At 42.5% G+C, this 25,547-nt stretch overlaps 1 protein-coding gene across 1 annotated transcript in view; it reads right to left on the minus strand.

Annotated features, from left to right (window-relative positions):
• The window catches only part of TXNRD3 (thioredoxin reductase 3), a gene marked incomplete at its 5' end in the record, with an annotated part of 68,299 nt that overhangs the window by 30,300 nt on the left and 12,452 nt on the right, over positions 1-25,547 (minus strand). Inside the window, 9 exons of the mRNA XM_086682329.1 lie at positions 3,413-3,505; positions 4,948-5,173; positions 6,181-6,296; positions 8,271-8,413; positions 16,160-16,279; positions 18,649-18,721; positions 19,182-19,286; positions 21,655-21,764; positions 23,040-23,100. Coding sequence (XP_086538455.1) covers positions 3,413-3,505; positions 4,948-5,173; positions 6,181-6,296; positions 8,271-8,413; positions 16,160-16,279; positions 18,649-18,721; positions 19,182-19,286; positions 21,655-21,764; positions 23,040-23,100 — 1,047 coding nt within the window. The remainder of the gene's footprint in view (positions 1-3,412; positions 3,506-4,947; positions 5,174-6,180; positions 6,297-8,270; positions 8,414-16,159; positions 16,280-18,648; positions 18,722-19,181; positions 19,287-21,654; positions 21,765-23,039; positions 23,101-25,547) is intronic.

Here is a 25,547-nt window from a genome sequence, read left to right on the forward strand (position 1 = left end):
TACCAATATATTCGATAACTCAGAGGAAATGAACTAATTCCTAGAAAAACAGAACTAATCTAAAGTAACTCAAGAAAAAAATATGGCACAAGAACAGATGCTCAGATCAATGGAACAGAATAGGGAACCCAGAAATGGACCCACAAACGTATGGCCAACTAATCTTTGACAAAGCAGGAAAGAATATCCAATGGAATAAAGACAGTCTCTTTAACAAGCAGTGCTGGGAAAACTGGACAGCAACATGCAGAAGAGTGAACCTGGACCACTTTCTTACATCAGACACAAAACTAAACTCAAAATGATGAAAGACCTAAACATAAGATAGGAAGCCATCAAAATCCTAGAGAAACAAGCAGGCAAAAATCTCTTCGATCTTGGCCACAGTAACTTCTTGCTCAACAAGTGTCAGGAGCCAAGGGAAACAAAAGCAAAAATGAACCACTGGGACCTCATCAAAATCAAAAGCTTCTGCACAGCGAAGGAAACAATCAGCAAAACGAGAAGGCCACTGACATAATGGAAGAACATATTTGCAAATGACATATCAGATAAAGGGTCAGTATCCAAAATCTTTAAAGAACTTATCCAACTCAACACCCAAAAAACAAGTAGTCCTGTAAAGAAATGAGCAAAAGACATGAATAGACACTTCTCCAAAGAAGACATCCAGATGGCCAACACATGAAAAAATGCTCAAATTCACTCATCATCAGGGAAATACAAATCAAAACCACAATGAGATACCACCTCACTCCTGTCAGAATAGCTAACATTAACAACTCAGGCAACAACAGATGTTGGCGAGATGTGGAGAAAGAGAATCTCTTTTGCATTGTTGGTGGGAATCCAAGCTGGTACAGCCCCTCTGGAAAACAGTATGGAGGTTCCTCAAGAAACTAAAAATAGAACTACTCTACGACCCAGCAATGGCACTACTAGGTATTTATCCAAGGGATACAGGTGTGCTGTTTCGAAGGGACACATGCACCCCCATGTTTAGAGCAGCACTATCAACAACAGCCAAAGTATGGAAAGAGCCCAAATGTCCATCGATGGATGAATGGATAAAGAAGATGTGGTATATATATACAATGAAGTATTACTCAGCAATCAAAAAGAATGAAATTTTGCCACTTGCAACTACATGGACGCAACTGGAGGGTACTATGCTAAGTGAAATTAGTCAGTCAGAGAAAGACAAATATATGACTTCACTCAGATGAGGACTTTAAGAGACAAAACAGATGAACATAAGGGAAGGGAAACAAAAATAATATAAAAATAGGGAGGAGTACAAAACATAAGAGACTCATAAATATGGAGAACAAACAGAGGGTTACAGGAGGGGGTGTCGGAGGGCGGATGGGCTAAATTGGTAAGGAGCACAAAGGAATCTATTCTTGAAATCATTGTTGCACTATATGCTAACTAATTTGGATGTAAATTTTAAAAATAAATAAATAAATAAAATTTAAAAATTTTTTTAAAAATAGAAGGCCGTAAAAGCTGTATGACTGTTAAAGAAATGGAATCACTGGTCAAATACATATATGTATAGATAATTCTAGGCCTTGGGGTGCCTAGGTGGCTCAGTTGGTTAAGCGCCCAACTTCGGTTCAGGTCATGATCTCACAGTTCATGAGTTCGAGCACCATATCAGGCTCTGTGCTGACAGCTCAGAGCCTGGAGCCTGCTTCGGATTCTGTGTCTCCCTCTCTCTGCCCTTCCCCAATTCACGTTCTGTCTCTTTCTCAAAAATAAATAAACATTAAAAAATTTTTTTACAGAAAATTCTAGGCCCAGATGGTTACATCAGTGAATTCTATCAGACGAAGAACCAATTCTAATATTATAAAAATGCTTCCAGAGAATAGAGAAAGAGGTAATATACTCCAAACTGTTTTCATGAGCCAGAACAACCTTGCTACCCAAATCTGAAAAGCGCAATATATGAAAGGAAAAGTATAAGCCAATATGATTCATGAATATAAATGTAAAGATTCTAAATAACCAAATCTAACAATATACAAAAAGAACCATTACCAAGCTGGGTTTATACCAGGAATACAGAGTTGACTGAATGTTAGAAAACTGATGTAATTCAACACATAAACAGATTAAAGAAAAAAAGTTTTGATCCACAGCTACAAAAGAAAGTGTTACAAACAAACATCCACTCATGATTTTTAAAAAACAAAAAAGAAATAACCAAACAACCCTTGGCAAACAAGAAAAAGAAGTTCTTTCACTTAATTAATAATATCTAACAAAATCCTGCAGAAAACATTAGTCTTTAATGATGAAACACTGAAAACTTTCAATACTGAGAACAAGACAAGAATGCCACTTGTCATTTCTTGGAGGTCCTTGCTAGGGCACTTATGCAAAAAAAGAAATAAAAAGGAAAAGAGCAGACATAAGGGCGTTTAGGTGGCTCAGTCGGTTAAACGTCCGACTTTGGCTCAGGTCATGATTTCACAGTTCCTGAGTTCGAGCCTCGTGTCAGGCTCTGTGCTGACAGCTAGGAGTCTGGAGCCTGCTTCAGATTCTGTGTCTCCCTCTATCTCGGCCCCTCCCCTGCTTTTGCTCGCTTTCTCTCTCTCTCTCTCTCAAAAATAAACATTAAAAGTGTTTTTTAATTTAAAAAAAAGCAGATATATTCATGGATCAGAGGACTGAATATTGCAAAAAAATTACTGATTGATTTATATATCTAATGCAACTCTAAGAGAAATCTTAACTGGGGTTGATGGTTTATTTTCTTACTTATTTTTTGACTTTGTTGATTCTCCCCATATTGTTTACATTTTTAGCTCAAAATAATCATGACTATATCAGTATATAAAACATAAACGTATCATTTAGGTTAAAACTCTAAACTATAGTATGTAAAAGAAATGTTGATATCCAAATATCATCAGTTTAAATTAGAACTATTGCCACCCAATATAGTCCATGGACTATTCACACTGTTTGCAGATTTTATATTGTTTGTTTTCAAAACAACAAGATCTTTATTGCTGTTTCTGATTGTAAGATATATTCAATTTTTACACTTGACCTTAGCCAAAAGGCCGAGAAGTGATGAGATATATATTGAATTTTTATTGAAACTATTCAAATGCCCAAATGTAGAAGATATCTAATGCCCCAGAAGTAAGTCAGGTATACCTGCTTCCAGATTTTGTTCTATGCATAATTACACCTACTTATATGTTTTCTTAGGGTATTTTTCATGCACAGTGAAAACTACCAAACGTCAACAGCTCAACTACCTGCTGTACTTATTATAGTCTGAGAGAGAACCAAAAGAAAAAAAAGTTAAACTGGTAGAATTTTCCCATACACTTCACCTGTGCTAATTTATGAGCGTGTTCACCCACTTAATGCTTATAAAATAAAAACTTACTGTATTATATACTCCTTCAATAGTTTCTGGCCCTTCGGTGGATTTGGCCACTACTTTCAGCTTTCCAGGTGACCCTTTCTCCAACTGTTGAACCTGGTAAGGATAAAACACGTAATGATTCTGTGTAAACGTGACAGAAAATAAATGGGTCATAGGGTGCACACACGTGTGTGTATGTGTGTGCGCGTTTAGGTTTTTGGACCAGGTAAAGACAGAGAAAGAAAGGACTGTCACAAAATACAGTTTGGAGGTAAGACTACATTAATGGACTAGTTGGTGGTAACAAAAGGAGTGAGGGACGCTTTGTAGGTGTTGGCTTAATAAATCGCATAGACTATAGCGCCACTTACTGACTACTGAGATAGGCCCGAAAGATGAGCTGGGGAATACATTTAGGAAGAAAATCAAGAATTTCATTTTTGTCTTAATAAATTTGAAATGCTTATGAGGAATTCAAACAGAGATATCCCACAGCCAAATGGATAAATGGGTGTGGAGTTCAGGAGAGAGGCCTGAGCAGGATATATAAATCTGAGAGCCATTATACCATCGAGACAATAAAGTATGGACCTAACGAGGACCGCCCAGGTAAAATGAGCAGAGAAGAGAAGAAGGAGCAGGTGCTCTGACATTTACAGGTCAAGGAGATGCGGAACCCCAGGTTGTGGGACCAGAAAGGTCAAGAAAGGAGAATGTTTTGGGGGCCTGGGTGGCCCAGTCGGTTAAGCATCTGACTTTGGCTTAGGTCATGATCTCATGGTTCGTGGGTTCGAGCCCCGTGTCAGGCTCTGTGCTGACAGCTCAGAGCCTGGAGCCTGCTTCAGATGCTGTGTCTCCCCTTCTCTCTGCTCCTCCCCAACTCATGCTTTCTCTGTCTCTCAAAAATGAATAAACGTTAAAAAAAATTTAAAAAGAAAAAGGAGAATATTTCAAACGGAAGGCATGTCAATTTCACAAATGCTACCCAGAAGCCTATCACATAAGGACAGAGATAAGACCATTGGCTTTGACGGCATGGAGTGTGCCACAGACCCCAACACGCAATTTCAAAGCAGTTAGCAAGGATAGAAGCAGCTGAGAGTTGGCTGAACTGGAAAATGGAGGCAAGAAACCAGAAGTCTCCTTATAAACAGGAAAAGAAACATGGGGACCCACCCAGAAGAGCAGAGAGGAGCAGGGAAGGCTTATTTGTTCAAAGAGCAGAGACACTGGTGGGAAACGCGGGGGGGGGGGGGGGGGACAGCTAACTGAAGATGGGGCATCCCTGGGAAAGTGAGAGAAGGTGAGAAAATAGGCAAGGGCCTGAGAGGAACAAGGACACCTTCCTGTATGGGGGCAAGGATGGGGGGAGGACGGTGGGACATGTGGAGGTCAGTTCTGTAGACCAGGAGGTGGGAACACTAACTTTAAGGTGTCTTACTGAGTACAGACTAATTTATTTCATGAAATGAATTAAGGACCGGTAGAATAAAATAACTGAAGAGAGAGTAAAAAACTAAAAATAAAAAGAATTTCCAAATGCCTTTCAGACTTACCATCACAGGTATGAATTTTCTTAAGAACTTAACACCATGTTGTTCCATGTAGGAGCCCACTCTCTCTGCCATTTCTTGATCAAAGCCCCGAAGAAGGACTGAGCGCACCATAACCGTGACATCTAAGCCAAGGCCAGTAAGAACTCCTGCACATTCCAGAGCAACATAAGACGCGCCCACTACTAATGTTTTGCCAGGGCAATAAGGTAGAGAAAAAAGGTCGTCACTGAAAAATAAAAACAAGAGGAACGCCCAGGCAATAAAAATGAAATGAATTATAGGGGCACCTGGGTGGCTCAGTCGGTTGGGCGTCCGACTACAGCTCAGGTCGTGATCTCATGGTTCGTGGGTTCGAGCCTCGCGTCAGGCTCTGTGCTGACAGCTCGGAGCCTGCAGCCTGCTTCGGATTCTGTGTCTCCGTCTCTCTCTGCCCCTCCCCCACTTGCGCTCTGTCTCTCAAAAATAAATAAATCTAAAAAAAAGATTTTTTTAAATGAAACGAATTATTTAGGTTTCGATGTGTAGAGGTCTGGCTGCATTGCAGCGTGGTGTTTGAAGGAAGAAACATGAACAGAATCAGCCTTTTGGAGTTTATAATAGTGTCCACAGTAGTTCTTTCAAAATCAAATTAGTGGATCACAAGTGAAGGTATTTTAAAAATGAAACAGAATAGAAAACATTAGACAACATTATACGTGATAAGAAACATGGTTTGAGTGTGTGTGTGTGTGTGTGTGTGTGTGTGTGTGTGTAAATCTGAACAGTACAACGAAAAATGCATTTCTTAATGTGCATCTGCTCAAAAAAGTTTGAAAGTCGTTGTACCATAATGTGTTATACAATGTCCTCTTTATGACCATCCAGGGATAGTTACTGTGAAATCTCAGTATTAAGAACAGCCACACTTCTCCTGATCCACTGGTTCATTATCATATAGACACTAAACCCTAAAGCTATTTGCATTCCCTTCCTTGCTTCGGCCTCCACGAAATTCCCAGACCTCGATGAGCAATCACCTAGAATCATACAGCCTGTATTTGTCCCACAGTTTGGACTTATTATTCACCTAGCATTATTTTCTCTTGGCTTCGTGATGTTAACCACTTAGCTTCTTGTGTTATACTTTTTATGTGTCATCAATTCAAATCTTCTGTGAAACGATATCAGAGACTAAACAAATTGGAAACATAAACGTAACGCAACTTCCAGTTACAACTGCCTATTTAATCTTACCTAGTAATGCAGTACTCTTTATCTCCTTGGATTCCTAAATACCGTGGCCTTTCGCCTGTTGCTATGACAAATTTTGCAGCCGTGTAGGAAGTTTCCTGTCCTTTTCTATTGGTTGCCTGGAAGAGAGGAAAGTAAATTTCACCTTTTTCAACACACACTGTAGAGTATGAGACACTCTGGACAACCAGTTACGACCCTTACAGACCTTCCAACAGGAGCGGACGTGTAAAACTAATAATGCAGGGCGATGAACACCAACATAGAAAAGAGAAGTCTTTACAAAACATCAACCAGAAGAGCCCAGTGGAAGTGGGCTGCAAAGCCAGCCAAGGACGCTTCAAAGGTGGTGATATTTCAAGTGGAGACAAGAAAGTGAAATGATCTGGGAAGAATGGAAATCCACAGAGAGAACAGGGCATATAAAAAGCCCACAGGCCTGAAAGCAGCTGGTGTCTGGGAAACAGCAAGTGGCCAGAAAGTGGCAGGAAAGGCGGGTTTGTGTCACGGCGAAGGGAAATAGATTAGTGCCAAATGTGAACACATTTATATGCCATTCTAAAGATTTTGGCTATGGGGGTGCCTGGGTGGCTCACTTGGTTGAGTGTCAGACTTCATCTCAGGTCATGATCTCACGGTTCGTGGGTTCCAGCCCTGCGTCGGGCTCTGTGCTAACAACTCAAAGCCTGGAGCCTGCTTCGGATTCCGTGTCTCCCCCTCTCTCCACCCCTCCCCTGTTGGTGCCCTATCTCTCAAAAATGAATAGACATTAAATATATATATATTTAAAGATTTTGGCTTTGGGGAACCAGCAAAGGTTATTCATTGTTGGCATATTTTCAATTACATAATTCATAAATACATTTTCATCAAAAAAATTCAAAAACCAATGAAGGTGTTTAAACAAGAAGGTGGTTTAAATAGTGGGATGGAGGCCGGGCCGCCTGGAGACAGCCACCTGCTCAGGTGGGTCCGGAAAGAGACAGACAAGCGCAGGCTGTGGGGGTGGAGGGACAGAAACCTGAAATTAACTGAGCAGACACCGATTATCAGTAAATGAGGAAGCATGCAAGAGGCAGCTACGGTTGTGAACGACAGGCTTCTATTCAACCAAATGTGCTGGGCATGTCACAATCTGAGAAATGAAACTACCCGACCCATATTTCTGTTATGTTTCATGTGACTGATGGAATTCAAATTGGACAGCACGTGGGTTCAAAAGGGGCGGCTTTGAGTGGACCGCCTCATACCTTTCCAGAGATAACAAAGGACTACAAAATAACCTCAGATCCCACCAAGAACACTGCACACTGGGCTATGAAAGCAGAGTTCAAAAGAAAACTAGGTGTTGAGGGTTATATGGTCTTTTATAACTCCAATTTAAAATTTTTGTGTTCATCAAAATGATCTCATTTTCCTTACGTGCCGATCTTACGATACGTAAACATTACAAAATTATAAAATATGCTCATTTTCGTGCTACTTTTATTAATGCTTTTATGAATAATATATTGGAGTCCTGGTTAAGGTTTCATTTTATTCTTACTTTTTTAATCATTATGTTTTTACTGAAGTACCATTGACACACAATGTCACATTAGTTTCAGGTGTACAACACAGCAATTCCACAAGTCCATGGGTTACACTGTGCTCACCACCAGTGTCGCTGCCATCGGTCCCCATACAACACCACGCTATTCTATTCTATTCTCCAGGCTGTACCTTTTATCCCTGTGACTTACTTATTCCATTTTTCCCATCCCCCCCACACAAGGTTTCATTGTAAAAAAGAATTACGTTGCTAAAATTTTTAGTTTTAGTCTTTTAAACTTTGAACTACCTAGTCTAAACGTTTTCTTTTAAGATAGTAATAAAATCAAAAGGCAAATAATAACCTCAAATTAAGGGCTCTCTCGAAAGGCAATTCCTTCAATTCGGCAGGATGTGTGGAATCAACGACACTGGGGAAGAAGCGAGTGCACTCAAGGCCGTGTGTGTGCATACATCAACGACAGCCCTTAACATGCAACGTGGAGTTTTTAGATCAAGGCAAGTTCCAGCAACAGTAAAGAAAAGCAATAAACAAACAGTACCTTTATTCTATGATGTTCAACAAATTCTCCATAGGAATTGACATAGTCCACAGACTTTTCCCTCAAGGACAACCTGTGGCCCCAGTTTAGAGAGCTGATGTGGTTCTGAATTGCTTCTGTCATGGTCTCCCAGTTGTGTTTCACTGAAAATAAATAATCAGAGTGAAGGCATAAAATGGATTCTATTTTTATTTTTATTTATTTTTTCAATTTACATTCAAGTTAGTTAGCATATAGTGCACCAATGATTTCAGGAGTAGATTCCTTAATGCCCCTTCCCCATTTAGCCCATCCCCCCTCCCACAACCCCTCCAGCAACCCTCTGTCTGTTCTCCATATTTAAGAATCTCTTATGTTTTGTCCCCCTTCCTCCTCTTTTTATATTATTTTTGCTTCCCATCCCTTGTGCTCATCTGTTCTGTGTCTTAAAGTCCTCCTATGAGTGAAGTCATATGATATTTGTCTTTCTCTGACTAATTTCACTTAGCATAATACCCTCCAGTTCCATCCATGTAGTTGCAAATGGCAAGATTTCATTCTTTTTGATTGCCGAGTAATACTCCATTGTATATATATAAAGTGGATTTTATTTTATTTTATTTTATTTTATTTTATTTTATTTTATTTTATTTTTACTTATTTATTTGTTTTGGATTTTATTTTTAATGCTCAATCATATACAACCACATGGAAGCCATACTGTGTACTGCTTTAAGAATCAAGAAGTATGAGGGGCGCCTGGGTGGCGCAGTCGGTTGGGCGTCCGACTTCAGCCAGGTCACGATCTCGCGGTCCGTGAGTTCGAGCCCCGCGTCAGGCTCTGGGCTGATGGCTCGGAGCCTGGAGCCTGTTTCCGATTCTGTGTCTCCCTCTCTCTCTGCCCCTCCCCCGCTCATGCTCTGTCTCTCTCTGTCCCAAAAATAAATAAATACATTGAGAAAAAAAAATTTAAAAAAAAAAAAAAAAAGAATCAAGAAGTATGAGAATACAAACTGGTGGGGTCACTCTGGAAAACAGTATGGAGGTTCCTCAAAAAACGAAAAATAGAACTACCCTACAACCCAGCAATTGCACTACTAGGTATTTATCCACGGGATACAGGTGTGCTCTTTTGAAGGGACACATGCAGCCCAGTGTTTATAGAAGCACTATCAACAATGGCCAGAGCATGGAAAGAGCCCAAGTGTCCATCAACGGATGAATGGATAAAGAAGACGTGGTGTATATATATACAAAACAGATGAACATAAGGGAGGGAAGCAAAAATAATATAAAAACAGGGAGGGGGACAAAACATAAGAGACTCTTAAATATGGAGAACAAACAGGGTTACTGGAGGGGGGATGGGCTAAATGGGTCCGGGGCATTAAGGAATCTACTCCTGAAATCATTGTTGCACTAGATGCTAACTTGGATGTAAATTAAAAACTAAATAAATTATTTAAAAAAAAACAATCAAGAAGTAAACGCAAGGGATGCCTAGGTGGCTCAGTTGGTTAAGTGTCCGACTTCGGCTCAGGGCATGATCTCGCGGTTCGTGAGTTCGAGCCCCGCATCGGGCTCTGTGCTGACAGCTCAGAGCCTGGAGCCTGTTTCGAATTCTGTGTCTCCCCCTCTCTCTGCCCCCTCCCCTGCTCACACTCTCTCTGTCTGTCTCTCAATAATAAATAAACATTAAAAAAAATTATAAAAAAAAGAAAAGAAGGGAACATAAGACTTCAATCTTTTTCAGGCCACAGTTTATACTTCTTTCTCTTTAATATTACAAAACATAAGCAAAACGTCTGAAAAGAAGAAAAACATCCATGGAGAGGAGAATGGGGAAACCAGTCCAAAACATCACAAGGCAGGAAGATTATCATTCAGGAGCACCCCACGGCCACTCTTGCACTCCAGGAGGCCTGGTGCACACGGCACCCCGGATGTGAAGAGAAGCGGGTCTCAGGTCAGCGAGCACCACACATCCTCCTGACCAGCCCAGCCTGGGCCCCTCCCTTTCAGTTCACCTGGAGGTGGTTTTATGAGAGCCAAGACCCTACGCTGCTTTATAATTGGTGTGGTTGGTGCTCACCGCTGCCCACCATGTGTATCACAACATTTGCTCATTTCCTATTGGACGTGGAGCAGGAGCTGTTGGAATCAGAATTTCTCGTCATCCTGGATCTTCTAGACGGGATTTATTTCCTGGTGTTCATCCACCTCGTCTGCTGATGCTAGTTCCCAAAGGGGAAACCAGTCTCTGTGCAGCACCATGCTTATAATACACAGAGGCCAGCCCGGGGCTCCCATCAAACTGGAAGAGATTCCCAAAGGCAAACCCAGTCCGCTGGGTTCATCCTCAGGTCCCGTCTGGTGACTCACCCTAGCCAACACTCTCAAGAAAGGCCTCAGTACTCATCAGGAATGTACCCAGCGAGTTCATGGCCTGGATATCATATCTTTCCCTCTAGGATGTCAATATGCAGCAAAGTCTCCTAAGATCTTGCAATCCAGAGGGTCACTGTGGTCGCTAAGTTACCCGACCCCCACACCCTGAGCCCAGAAGGTAATGACCCAGCAGTGATGAGCCTCTCCACAGCGGCACATGTCCTCATATCCTAAGATCCCTCCTCCCCTCTAAGCTGGAAAAGTTATGCTTGTAACCCTTCAAGAACCCCTTATCCCAAGGACCTTCTCAGTCCAGGATCCCCTGGGAAATCAGGCTGAAACATAAAAATTCTTGGACCTGCCACAAACCTATGGAGCCAAGACAAGATCCCCCAGGAGATTCTAATGTGGCAAATCCAGGGACTGGCACTTTGGAACCACCCGCTCTACTGTTTTATCCACCTGTTTAGCTTTGTAATAGTATCACCATTTTAACTATTGATGGGAAAAATTACTCTCCACACTTTTCAAAGGCTGCGCAGCTATCCTCACACATTCACTTTCAATACAAACTTTAGAATAATCTGTCAAGTTCCAAAAAAAAAAAAAAATTTGTTGAGACATTTATAATTTTGAGATAACGGCTTTATAATATTGAGACATCCCATCTAAAATTCTCAGTATATTTTTTGTTATGCTTTTATACTTTCCTTATCTATTTTGTCCATTCCTAGTAAATTTATCCCAACTTATTCTATCATTTTGTTGCAATTTTCATTAAATATTTAATTTCTTATTGTTGATGTGATGAATCTACTGATTTTTGCACATATACCTTATAAGCCACTGAGTGAACTTTTTTTTTTCACATGTGGTAGATTTTTGTTTAAAAGGAAATACGATTACAAAATATTATGAACTCAAAGTCCTCTAAGATTACACTTGTAGCTCCTACCAGTCCCATGTTTCAAGTCTGAGAAATTCTGATATGGTATTCCGTTTTTTTTAAGTTTAATTTAAATTCTAGTTAGTTAACCTACAGTGTAATATTAGTTTCATGTGTACAATTTAGTGATTCAACAGTTCCATACAACTCTTATTAGTTCTAACATTTTTTAGTTCGATCTCTCACATATTCTAGGTATCTCGTATACGATCGTGTATATAACTGCGGATATACATACATGACAGGTTTACACTCTCTTTTTCTTCCTCTTTCTCAAGTATGTACTTTTTCTTTCCTGTTCTTCCTTTTTGTGCACTGGCCAGAAGCCCCAGAACAATGCAGATATTAGTAGTGGAAGTGGGCTGCCCTAATTATTGACTTTAATGTAAATGCCTCAAGCTCTTCTCCACCAAATATTTATTTTCATTTTTTAATTTATTTATTTTGAGACAGAGAGAGAGAAACCCAAGCAGGCTCCGTGCTGCACTGTCAGTGCAGAGACTGAAGTGAGGCTCGATCCCATGAACTTTGAGATCATGACCTGAGCCAAAATCAAGAGTCAGATGCTTAACCAACTTAGCCACCCAGGTGCCCCTCCATCAAATATTTACATCTGACTTTTCTTCATAATGTAAAGGAAGTGTCCATTTCTTTGCTCAGTTTAATGACAGGCTTTATTTATTTATTTATTTATTTATTTATTTATTTAAGGCCATAACAGAGCTGGAATCCAGGTCATCATGTGGGTTTTAGCATCCCTACTATGGTTTCCTAATGACTCACTCTTGTGTCTCCAGAACGAACCCTCAGAAGTCACAGTGTATCCCTTTAGTCACTGCTGGAGAGGATTTGCTAATGTTTTTTCTAGAAATTTGGTACCTCTGTGGCCTATAGCTTTCTATTTTTACACGATCTTTTTGTATCACTGTTATGTCAGTTTCAAAAAAAAAAAAAGTGAACCCTTCTATTTTTTCCTAAGCTCAAGAATAGTTTAAATACAGAAAAAATGTTCCTTGAAGAGTTGAGGAAATTTACATGTGAATCTGTGGTCTCTTGGAGAATGAATTGTCCTCAGGCAATGTTTTCTCTGATAATTCAAGTCAATTCTGGTCATCTATATTTTCTTAGAATATACTCCCTTTCATCGAGATATTTAATATGCTTAACACTAATTTGTATATTGAATTTGTTTTCTCTCTTCTCTTCCTGTAGTTGTATTTCTTTTCTCACACCTAATGTTACATAGTTGTATGAATTCTCTCTCCTATTCCCCTGATTGGATTTGCCAAAGGTCTACCTACTCATTTGCATTTTCAAATATATTCTTGGTGTTTTTCATTGATTCTATTTTGGGGAGGGTGTTAACTCATTAACTCCTCAGTTTGTGTGTGTGTGTGTGTGTGTGTGTGTGTGTGTGTGTGTGTGTGTTGCCTTGTACAGTCTCCCTATCTGGTATTGCTTTGGTTTTCACTTCCCTGATATATCTTTTCCCACCTATTTACAAATTTCCCATCAATTTTAAATTGGAAAATTTAAATTTGCCATTTAAAAATTTTAAATTACTATATTCTCAACAATTATCTCTTTTTGTTTTAGCTGTGTGTCCTGCAAAAGCACATGGATGAGTTCTGTCTATGCAACTTGAGACGCTGACTCATTTAGCTTTATTCGAATATGTAGAAGACTGCCCTTGCGTCTGCCATCTTGCTTTCTGGGTTGTTTTTTGTTTGTTTTAAATGAGTTTCATGCTGTTTCTTTGTACATTTTCCTGTTCCCTTTTTCTTGGAAGTTCTATATTCAATTTCTGATCTGGAAATTATGTATACATTTTAAATTTAGTTTAATCCATATTTCTCTGCCAACATCAAGAATGAAAGCATCTAGAACATTCTCCCAGACCAAGATTTCAGCATGTTTTCATTTCCTTTCTCTTACCCCTTAATCTATGACTTGTCTTGGCCATTCCATGGAGCCTATGCCTAAAAACTAAGCTCTAAATTCCATGTGATGGCTGGTTAGGTATTTCTTAGTGTAGCACCTTGAAATTAACTTAGAAACATCCTGTATGTGGAACTTTGAGGAATCTAATACAAGATTTTACTCACTCCAGGAAACTAGGAATATTAAGCCTTTAGATGAGTTTAGGGACATAATCTGGCCCTTCAGGGGGGTAAAGTGGCATAAACATCTGCCCCACTGTCCCTTCCTGAAAGTGCAGAGTCCCAGCAATGCAGGGCAGTGTGCACGGACAGGGCTGACACACCAAGTTCTCAGCTCGTGGGGAACCCTGCCTTGGCGTGTCGCCTGCACACAGCCCTGCCTGGCTGTCCCCATCACAGGCCACCTGCACAGTTCCATCCTTCATGGCCTTTCTCCATCTCAGGGTGTTTGGTGTTTTCTCCCCACTTGGCCATGATTACCCAAGTAACTACCTAACTGCAAATCTAAAATGTACCTAATTCAAACCCTATTCCAACTCATTTGGCCTTTTCTGCAGCACTTCCCTCCACTTCGTTCTTGGCTGAGACTCCCCATGCCTGGAATCTTGCCCTTAAAAATCTAGGGTCTTCTGGCTTCCGATGACACACCTCTCCTAGTTTTCCTTGTCTTCCTCGCCCACTCCTTATCAGGATCCTGTCTCTGTCTTCTGTTCTTTTCTACCCAGAGGGTTTCCCTGGCCCCTCTCAGCAATTCCTAAGACTTGAACCGCCACCTACAGTGTGGGTGGCAAACCCAGGCCCTGCCCAGACCTCGCTCAAGCACAAACTGTCCCCAGATAGCGAACTCCACCAGGATGTTCCGCAGCGGCCCAAGGTGGACAATCCACGCAAGATGCAGAATTCAGGGAGCAGGAAACTTGAAGGTGAAGACGACCCCGTGGCTAAACTATCAAATGCAGACACCTCATTTTATCTACAACCAGTTGGCCCTGGAACTGGACCGAAAGCTCTCCATGGAGCTGAGCATCTGGGGAAATCTGTCCGTGAAGAGTCTGTCCAGCCACAACTCACTGTGCTGAACTCCAACCACACCTGGCCACTAACTCACACTTGCCCGTGTTTTCCAGCTCGGCCAATACACTACATTCTCGCCCAGTCCCTCTTCCTGGATTCCTTCCTCTCCTTCACCCTCTACCCCACCTGTGACCTGGGGGGCCTGGCAGAATCACCTGCAAGGACACGCTCATGCACACATTTCTTCAGTCAAAATCTCTGGAGAGACAGACAAATCCTTGAAATTTTTTTTAATTCCGTATTTGTTATTCTAAAGCGACAAAATCACCGATCCACTCCTAGCCTGTCAATTCCAGGCCTTAAATCCTTGAGATCCACCTCATACTCTCCAGTCTAAATCCAGCCTTTGCCCAGGCCTGGTCCTTTTCTCCTCTGGGTTAGGCAACAGCACTCCACCTCACCTCCATGTCTTTGGACCTGCCCCCCCTCCCCACCTCCAGCCTGCTAAATTCCCTGGTGCCACCAGAGGGATCCAGAATCCAAACTGTGGTTCAGGTTCCTCTCCTACAGACACTCGATGGCTCTCTTACTACCTTTGGAGTCAATCCTCACTCCTTCAGATGGCACTGAAGAGCCTTCACAACTGCTTCTCTGTAACCTCATTTCTGCCAGCATCCCTCCCCCATTCTCCATGCCAGCCATTCACTTATCCGCCAAGTACTCCGTGTTTTCTCACAGCTCGGCAGTTCAGAGCAAGCTGCTCCCTACCTTCAACAACCCGCTTCTCTGTGGCCCTCAAGATGCAGCTCAAGGGTCACCTCCTCCACCTCGGACTCTCAAGGCCACCTTAAGTGCCCCCTGAAGGTAATCCTCAAAACCTCACCATGAATTACAGTGCATGGAATCGCTTCTCTTCTCTTCTCTTCCAACAGACTGTGGTCTGCTTAAGGGCAAGGAGCCGTATTTTCTCATATCTGTATCCTCAGAGCCTACCCTGTAAGTATTTATCGCACGAATTTGGTTTCCATCTTTCATTAACCAAAGACATATATAACCACTGGTGAAGTAGAAAATGTTATCACAATAATGGATAAAATTCAAACAATGACCCTGGCTGTTCTATTCTCTTTATACCTAAAGGAAATCTGAAAATAGCAATTATTCTCTCTCATGTTCTGCAAAGGGTCTGAGATGGCTGTACCTGTCACAATCCCTCCCTACGCACCAAGGCCCCTGACAGCAGGGCCAGGCTTAAAGCAACCACCCCTGACGCCCCTGTGCCAAAGTGGGGTCCTAACAAGTGTTCATTAAATGAATTTCAGACTCAACTACAGTAACATAAATCACAAGCCTTTCTCTAAGAAACTCATTCTATCAGGGGACCTGGATGGCTCATCAGTTAGGCATCCGACTTCAGCTCGGGTCATGATCTCATGGTTCATGGGTTTGAGCCCCGCATTGGACTCTGTCCTGACAGCTCAGAGCCTGCTTCGGATTCTGTGTCTCGCTCTCTCTGCCCCTCCCCTGCTTATTCTCGCTCTCAAAAATAAACATTAAAAAAAGAAAAAAACGCATTCTGTCTTCTTTTCTCCCAATCCAAATTTTTATATACTATTACCCACCTTGTTGACCATACTCCCAGCCAAATTTCCTGGAGTCATTTAATGCCTGCCCCAAAAGGGCAGCTTGATGCATCAATTTCTTAGGAACACAGCCCACATTCACACAAGTGCCGCCAAGACCTAAGAAAGAAAAGAACAGTTTTAATGTTTCCTCTGTGTCTGTGTCGGCATGTGTGTGGTTTTACATATGTACGGAGCAGGTGTTGTTGAAACATGGAAATGACACACTCAGATGGTTATAGGGCCAACCTCACACTCCACAAAAACATACACATGATTGGGGCACCTGTGTGGCTCAGTTGGTTAAGTGTCCGACTTAGGCTCAGGTCATGATCTCACGACTCATGAGTTCGAGCCCTGCATCAGGCTCTGTGCTGACAGCTCAGAGCCTGAAGCCCGCTTTGGATTCTGTGTCTCCCTGTCTCTCTACCCCTTCCCAGCTCACTCTCTGTCTCTGTCTCTGTCTCTGTCTCTCCTTCAAAAATAAATATTAAAAAAAAAAAAAAACATGCACATGATTAACTCAAACTTTTTAACTGAGTCCATGAAGGAGACCAGGGATGAGCAAAAATACAAATGTACAGGGGCGCCTGGGTGGCTTAGTTGGTTAAGCATCTGACATCGGCTCGGGTCATGATCTCATGGTCCATGAGTTCGAACCCCGCATTGGGCTCTGTGCTGACAGCACAGAGCCTAGATCCTGCTTCAGATTCTGTGTCTCCCTCTCTCTCTGTCCCCCACCCTGCTCGTACCCTGTTTCTCTTTCTCTCTCAAAAAATAAACATCAAAAAAATTTTTAAAAATACAAATATACATATGAATAGTCTTCTGGGGAGAGAATCTAAAACTTTCCTTTGAATCTGACCCCTAAATGGATCAGAGCTGTATTAGATTAATTAGATGGGTACCAGACCGAGGGTTGGAACCCCAGCTTCCAGCCCTTATTCTCTGGAAGTCTGACTCCTTCTCTGAGCTAACATTAGGTCCACTGCAAGCTCCCTGGTGACACTACTCTGAATCTTGAACGGAACAAAACAGGCCATGCGGGAGTGCTCCAGTGCAGGGCACGAATCAGAAAATTCTGTCTTTGATCACAGTCTCTCTTCTGGTCATCCAGAGAAGTAGGACATTTCTGGACAGGAGAGAAAGAGGGAAGAGGGCAGGAGGAGACAGGGAGAAAAAAAAAGCCAGGTATACACACACATTTTTTAACATCCACATGTTACAAGGAAAATCAAGACAGATTAGCTTTACTGTATGAAATTCTAGGCTAAAATTTTTGAGTACATTTGAATTTTAAACACGATTTTCACATTTAAAAAATATTTTTTTTAATGTTTATTTTTGAGAGAGAGAGAAAGAGAGAGTGTGTGCAAGCGGGGTAGGGGCAGAGAGAGAGGGAGACACAGAATCCGAAGCAGGCTCAAGGCTCTGAGGGGTCAGCACAGAGCCCGACACGGGGCTCGAACCCATGAACCGTGAGATAGTGACCTGAGCCGAAGTCGGATGCTTAACCGACTGAGCCACCCAGGCGCCCCATTCACATTTTGTCAGAGTTCTGGCAGGAAACGGATGACACCCTCAAGCTGGGAAACAGAGGAGAGTTTATAGAGAAATGATTACAGGGGTGTGGGCACGAAGAGTGAAGAGGGACAGAACAGCGGAGCAGCGCCAACCCCACATGAAGGGGCAAGCACACTGAGCATGTGGCACAGCCCACAGAGGGGCGGCCGTGAAAGGGGAGGTGGCCTTCCATACACCTGCAGTGACCACCAGGGAGGGACCAGCAGGGACGGAGTCAGGGAATGAAGACCTTCAACATCCTCCTTCTGTTCTCCTCCCATGACCACTAACTGGCTGAGCAAGGGGACAAGGCTGCCAATTCGCCAGCCTTCTGGGGCACAGAGCAGGGTAGAGACACGGAGAATGGATCTGACACACGAATGGAAAATATCCAACACAGAATCTGTGTGTTCTATGAAGATGAACGTTCTCATCTTTAGCTGGAAGCCCAACGTGCACTTTACTAAGTGACCTGGACAATCACACACACACACACACACACACACACACACTAACCGGACTGACCGTCCTGCCGCTAGGAGAGCAGCTATGAAATTGACACAGAAACACAGACCAGTGTTAAGGCAAGCTTAGGTCAGCACCACATGGTATAAATACACGGTGACTGCAACTAAGTGAAAACGTTAGCACAGGTGTGCAAGAATTATTACAGCACGAGTGTTGGAATATTGGAACCATGGAATTCTTTCTTTTTGCAAAATGTTCCTTAGTGATTTTTGTGTTCCCTTTCCCAATCACCACATGTTAACTATGAGATCTTAGATGAGTTATTCAACCTGCCTCACCTATGAAACAGGCCGGTTGTACCTCTGGAGACTGTTATGAGGATTAACTAGATTGAAGAAAGCCAAAGATGTATGGAAACAGCAGAAAACAAGTCACAACAACAAGGCAAAAGCGCTTACCCCAGGACGTGCCCTGAGGTGATGGGACCACAAAGTCTAGCACCATAACTTTCTTTCCCAAGATGGCAGCTTCCTACAAAAAAAAGGTACAGATAAATAAAGTTCTCGTCATTTTCCTGACAATCCCCCAGTTTTTCTCTCCCCGAAAGGAAAAAGACTATGTAAGAACACAGCCTTTACTTTTTATTATCACAGTAAAAGCTTGGACTGTAACGTCAAAATTGGCTTTTCTAAAGTAGGGGAAGGGGGCGCCTGGGTGGCTCAGTTGGTTAAGCGGCTGACTTTGGCTCAGGTCACGATCTCGCGGTCCGTGGGTTCGAGCCCCGCGTCGGGCTCTGTGCTGACTGCTCAGAGCCTGGAGCCTGTTTCAGATTCTGTGTCTCCCTCTCTCTCTGACCCTCCCCCGTTCATGCTCTGTCTCTCTCTGCCTCAAAAATAAATAAATGTTAAAAAAAATAAATAAATAAAGTAGGGGAAGAAGTGCTTATGGCAATCGCCAGGAAAATTATCTCTGAGTTTCATTATTTTCATACCTGAGCACACGCAAGGCCACCAGAACCGCCCCCAATGACAATGAGGTCATAATCGTATGTTGAGTCTTCCTGAAGGAGCTTCTGTAACAAACCACTCTGATGTGCCTACGGTGTAATCAAAGGAGAGAGTATGGCATGACCTTTTAAAAATCTGTTTCTTTGTACCCTATGTTTAATCAGCATGGATTGCTTTTCTAAAACTCTTAGAAACAGTCTCTAAGTGGACTTTAAGATACAAAACAGATGAACATAAGGGAAGGGGAGCAAAAATAATATAAAAACAGGGAGGGGGACAAAACATAAGAGACTCTTAAATATGGAGAACAAACAGAGGGTTGCTGGAGGGGTTGTGGGAGGGGGGAGGGGCTAAATGGGTAAGGGGCTTAGGGAATCTACTCCTGAAATCATTGGTGCACTATATGCTAATTGGGATGTAAATGACATAATAAATTTTTAAAAAGCACAAGAAACAGTCTCTAATTTATCTAACTTCGAATTATAAATTTATCTAGATGGTATTCAAATGGGGTCCAACTAGATAGAATGTATGCCAAGTACATACATTTTTTGTTCATTATCACCTGACATCTAGACATGTGTCAAATAACCCACAGGTCATGGCTTTTTGTCAGATGAGGTCATGTGCCTTGGTCTAACCATCAAAATATCATAACCCAGTACAGTAAAATATAAAATAGCCAGGCATCATTTCTCAAAATCCTCTATCTTCTGTTCACCTGTGGTAGGCTTTATTTTGAAACTCTTCTGCATCATCAGCAGGATATACACTTTACATTTTTACCTGGTTTCTCATGATTTGACCTAAATTTTGCAGCTTCTTAGTAACCTTCCTATACAACACAAAACTTTGCTTTTTCTTTCAACAGTGGTCACAAAGGCTGGCTCTCGCACAATGTCTCTTGCTTGCTTGGCCTGCCTTTTGAGCAAAGTAGCTTGGGCGAGGGGCGCCTGGGTGACTCAGCCAGTTGAGCGACTGACTTCGGCTCAGGTCATGACCTCCCAGTTCGTGGGTTCAAGCCCCGCATCGGACTCTGTCTGACAGCTCGGAGCCTGGAACCTGCTTCCGATTCTGTGTCTCCCTCCCCGTCTGCCCCTCCCCTGCTTGCACTCTTTCTCTCCCTCCCTCTCAAAATAAGTACACATTAAAAAAAAAAAATTGTAGCTTGGGTGAGGTTAGACGTTCAATGTGTGAGGTAACAACAGTTTTCTTTATGTGAAGATGGGAGCTCCATCCACAACGCTGGCTTTAGGGACACCAGGTGGCACCAGCTCATCCTGGGAAGCACAGTGGAAAAGCTACTTAACTATGGGACTCAGCGCAGGCCACACGGCCCCCAAAGGATGGGTGTCCCTGGAGGCTTTTGGCACATTCTAAGAAGGACTCCTCTGGCCTCCTGACTTCAAGCTGCCCTTAGGAAACTGTGAATCCTAAGCATCAGCCATGCATGGCAGCTCCTTTCATAAGAAATGGAATTGATGGGGCGCCTGGGTGGCTCAGTCGGTTAAGCCTCTGACTTTGGCTCAGGTCATGATCTCACAGTTTGTGAGTTCGAGCCCTGCGTCAGGCTCTGTGCTGACAGCTCAGAGCCTGGATCCTGCTTCAGCTTCTGTGTCTCCCTCTCTGTCCCTTCCCTGTTCATGCTCTGTTGCTCTCTCTCTCTCTCTCTCAAAAATAAACATTAAAAAAAAAGTTTTTTTTAAGTGGAATTCAGAACTCTACGTTCTGACATCTTCTCCAGGTTACGAGTGGCAAGACCAGCACTCCCGTAGGTGTTTAGGGATCTCTAGATTAAGGTACATACCTCCATGGGAACTGGGTGATGGCTTCTGGGACTAATGAAGCAGGTTGTTAATAGATAACAATGCTGATCATAGATTAACATACAATGCAGACAATCTATTTTCCCAAGAAAATGTAATTTTAAGTTACAATCTGAAATAGAAGTATTTAATCACTACTACCACTTACATACATACATAAAAACTATAAGGGAACAGGATTTTAATAAAAGCAAGCAGTTATAGAATAAGGATCTAACTTAAAAAGAAACAGCAATCTGGGGGGCCAGGGTGGCTCAGTCGGTTAAGTGCCAGACTTCAGCTCAGGTCATTATCTCACAGTTTGTAGGTTCTAACCCCGCATCAGGCTCTGTGCTGACAGCTCAGAGCCTGGAGCCTGCTTTGGTTCTGTGTCTCCCTCTCTCTTTGACCCTCTCCCACTCGCTCTCGCTCTCTCTAAAATAAACATTAAAACAAAAATGAAAAAAAGAAACAGCAATCTCATCTATCACTACTTTCAAGATGATCTGATAACTCTCTTACACGCTTTTCCATTTTACAACTTCCAAAAGACAAATGAATAGACTCCTAAAAGCCATTCTCACCCCTTTTGAATAAATGTGAAAACAAACTTTGAAGAAACAGCATTAAAAACATATAATACTATTATTACCTGGAAAGTTCGATCGCATCCACCCATATGCACTTTATTCACAAAAATATTGGGCACAGTTCTCTGATTAGTGATTTCTGACAGCATTTCTTGAACATTGGCCCCATCATCTGAAGAATAAAAACTTAAATATGTAAAAACATTGAAAGGGTTCCAAACTTTTGGGAGTTGAACAGAAGTGTTACAACACCAAACGCTCACATGCACACAGCCATAAAAGGTCAGTATTTACATATTTATATATTACATAACTTCACAAAATGATGACTCAAGAAGAGGAAACACCCATGTATTTTCAAAGGAAACAAAGAATAAAGGCAAATCTATAAATTCATTTAAAACAAATCCTTCTAAATTAGATTTTGATGCATTATTCAGTGGCCATGCCAAGACAAATAGGTAAGAATCTCCTTTAAAGAGCAAATATCAAGATATAATCTGCTTCAAGTGTAATAACTCAGAAAATACTGCCTATAATTACATGTGAAAAATCTTTATGACCCATAGTCCAAGTGTATCCTCCACCCCGAAAAATAAAACAAGGCCACGACTACCTCTGACTCCCCTATTTGGTATACGCCGCAGAAAAGTCTCAAAGATTCAGGAACATTTCACTTGTTAAGGAGACACGGCTAAGAGGAGTTGGTGAAGTCTGGTGGAGGCAGAAACAAAACTGTTTTCAGTTCACCACCCTGGTTCCCACCCTTGCAGACCACATGTGTAAAGTGCTCAGTTAATATTAGCTGGATGGATGAGAGATGACAAGAATTCAAAAGCGTAAAGCTGAAAAGTTCCTGTGTTTCCCTGCATGGCTAATACAATCAGGAAGTAAGGGTAGTTTCTTTTCATTTATAACAGCTTAATCTATTTTGCCAGAAAGTTGGCAGATACTTATGACACGCCTTGAAGGGTTTCAAGGTTAGCCGTTTATACATCTTCCTCCTGCTCCCTTCCCTCAAATATGAAAAGCATATAAATAAAAAAATCTAGGGGCGCCTGGGTGGCTCAGTCGTTTAAGCATCCAACTTCGGCTCAGGTCATGATCTCACACTCCGTGAGTTCGAGCCCCATGTCGGGCTCTGTGCTGACAGCTCAGAGCCTGGAGCCTGCTTCAGATTCTGTGACTGCCTCTCTCTCTGCCCCTCCCCTGCTCACGCTCTGTCTCTCTCTCTCTCTCTCTCAAAAATAAATAAACATTAAAAAAAAATCTACACCCAATTATTTGTCATATAGTGTTCTATTTTCTGCATGGTTGAGTGTAGACAAAGACGGCTCGCCTAACCCAAAGAGACAAGAGTAAATTGAACTGAACAAAGCAAACGGCAGGTAGTTAGTCTTGTTGATGTTTATTACAAACAAAAGTATACACTACCCATCCTACTTACCAACTTGATCAAGTTCCAAGATATTACACTGAACGCCCAAAGAAGAAAACAGTTCTTTAACCTGTAACAAAAATGTACCTGGGTTTTACACTCAGGAAGATTCAACAGAGCTACAAAATATGGCATACAGGTGTTCAAAGTAGATGTCCAGTTACCTAATCGCAGTCAAAGTAGTATTTTAAGGTCCCCTTTTCACCATCACTTAACACCCTTCACGCCCTCAGCCCTCCAGAGAAAGCCCAGACGTTCCACTTCCGGGACAGAGGCACTGGGAGCTTGGCAGAACCGCTCCCTGGTGAAACACCCACAACTGGTGAAAACTACTAAAGAAACAATCATTTAAAGTCTCTGGGAATTGTCCTAAGGGCACACAGCAAATGAAGCATTTAGTCAAGCAACTCTGGTAGATCAGAGTCATGACGCGCACCCTCCCGCCCCTGCCCCTAAGTCAGCTAGATAGAAGCTCTATTTCAAGTGTGAACAAGAAAATGAGGCTCCCTAATCCCTGAAATCCCTGGCACCAGAAGGGGCAGGCCACTGGCATTTCTTAGTCTCACCTCCGCTCAGAGTGGCAAAAGCCACCATTCGTGGAGAGTGTGGCTAACGACACAGGGGCTCCGTTCCTCCCTTCTTTCACCCAGCCCCCACTCACGGATCAAAGGCTCTACCCCCGGCCAAAAATACTGTACAGCAAGGTTTCGGGCTGGGAGAGGTAAGCCAACAAGACCAGAGGCTATAGTCTGCACCCAGAACCCCGCTCATAAAGCAGGGTTGTCACGCCAAGAGAATCAGGTCGCTGTCCCACCCCTAGGTCTGGAGCAAGGTCTCAGAGATTTTGCCCAGGGGAAGAGGTAACCTAAGATCAGAGAGGCCAAAGCTCTATCCAAAAGAAAGGACTTTATTTGAAATAGACTGGGGGGGGGGGGGGGCAGCAGGAAGGTCAAAGTCTAAAGGCACTCTTGAAAACAATGAAGATTCTGGTGGTAAGAAAAAAGGAGAAGGCTGGTAGCTTCCTGAGAGTAACAGACAATTGCAAGCCAGCAAGTTTACCAAAGAAAGCCAAGAAGCTTTGGCCAATAGCCCCTCTAGGGTCAGAATGAGTCACAAATAGGCTTCAAAAACTACCCCTGCAAAGGGGTCCAGACCTCACTGGACAAGAGCGTGGACAAGGCTTCGGCTCAGGTCATGATCTCATTGTTCGTGAGTTCGAGCCCCATGTCAGACTCTCCACTGTCAGCATAGAGCCTGCTTCAGATCTTCTGTCCTCCCCTCTCTCGGCCCTTTTTCTCTCACACTCTTTCTCTCTCTCTCAAAATAAATAAACATTAAAAAAAAAGTTCACTGGAGTGCCTCAACATAGATTTAAACTGGCAAAAGAAAATAATTAGCATACTTGAGGATACATCAATAGAGATTGTGCAACCTGAAACCACAGAGAAAAAAGAAGGGGGGGGGAAAATGGATAGTGTCAGAGAAACATGTCAGAGAAACTGAGCACACCAGCATACACAGGGTGAATATGAGAAAAAAAGAAAGGAGAAGGAAGTTTTTGAAGAAACGTCTAAAAATGTCCCCAATTTGATGAAAAACAGTAATCTACATATCCAAGAAGTTCAACAATCTTAAAGTAAGATAACTTAATAGGAAATGGGTCAAAGATCTACAGCAATGAAGTGTATGCCCAATGAAGAAAACACTGAATTTAAAATGGCAGAAAGTCCTGCGGCATTTTTAATGGTGTGTAAGTCACCCACTCCTTGATGTTTCAAGGCACAATAAGAGGTGAGCAGCAGCCTGGGCCCCAGTTCCGTTCCACAAAATGGGGAGAGCACACAGCCCAACTGTGCATGTTCTAACTCAAGGGCTGCCTTAGGGATCGGTCTCTGTGATGCCTAACTCAGAGTTCAGATGGTCAAAAGTGGCTGGGATCTTAGGCTAGTGGAAGCCATGAGGAGCAGTGGGGGTCACTCACGAAAACTGAAAATGGACTACAAATCTGCAGACGATTGGGGGCAAGAAATTACAGGCAGGAGACTACAAGATAACAGCTAAGGTCCCAAGTAGAAGCAGGGGAAAGATTCTTGAGGAATTTAACATACCTTAAAGATTTTTTTTTAAGTGTATTTATGTATTTTGAAAGACAGCGAGAGAGAGAAAGGGAGAAAGAGAGAGCATGCACCCACGCACAAGCAAGAAGGAAAGGGGAGGAGAGAGAGGGAGAGAGAGAGAATCCCAAAAAGGCTGTCAGTGCAGAGCCTGACATGGGGCTCGAACTCGCAGTGAGTTCACGACCTGAGCTGAAATCAAGAGTTGAATGCTTAACTGAATGGGCCACCCAGGTGCTAACATACTTCAAAACAGCCCTGTATAGGGGTGCCTGGGTGGCCCAGTCAGTTGAGCATCTGACTTCGACTCAGGTCATGATCTCACGGTTCACGAGTTTGAGCCCTGCCTCAGGCTCTACGCTGACAGCTCGGAGCCTGGAGCCTGCTTCGGATTCTGTGTCTC

Source organism: Puma concolor, chromosome A2, assembly GCF_028749965.1.
Source record: "Puma concolor isolate L17-30 chromosome A2, mPumCon1.1.hap2, whole genome shotgun sequence".
NCBI classification, from domain to species: domain Eukaryota; kingdom Metazoa; phylum Chordata; class Mammalia; order Carnivora; family Felidae; genus Puma; species Puma concolor.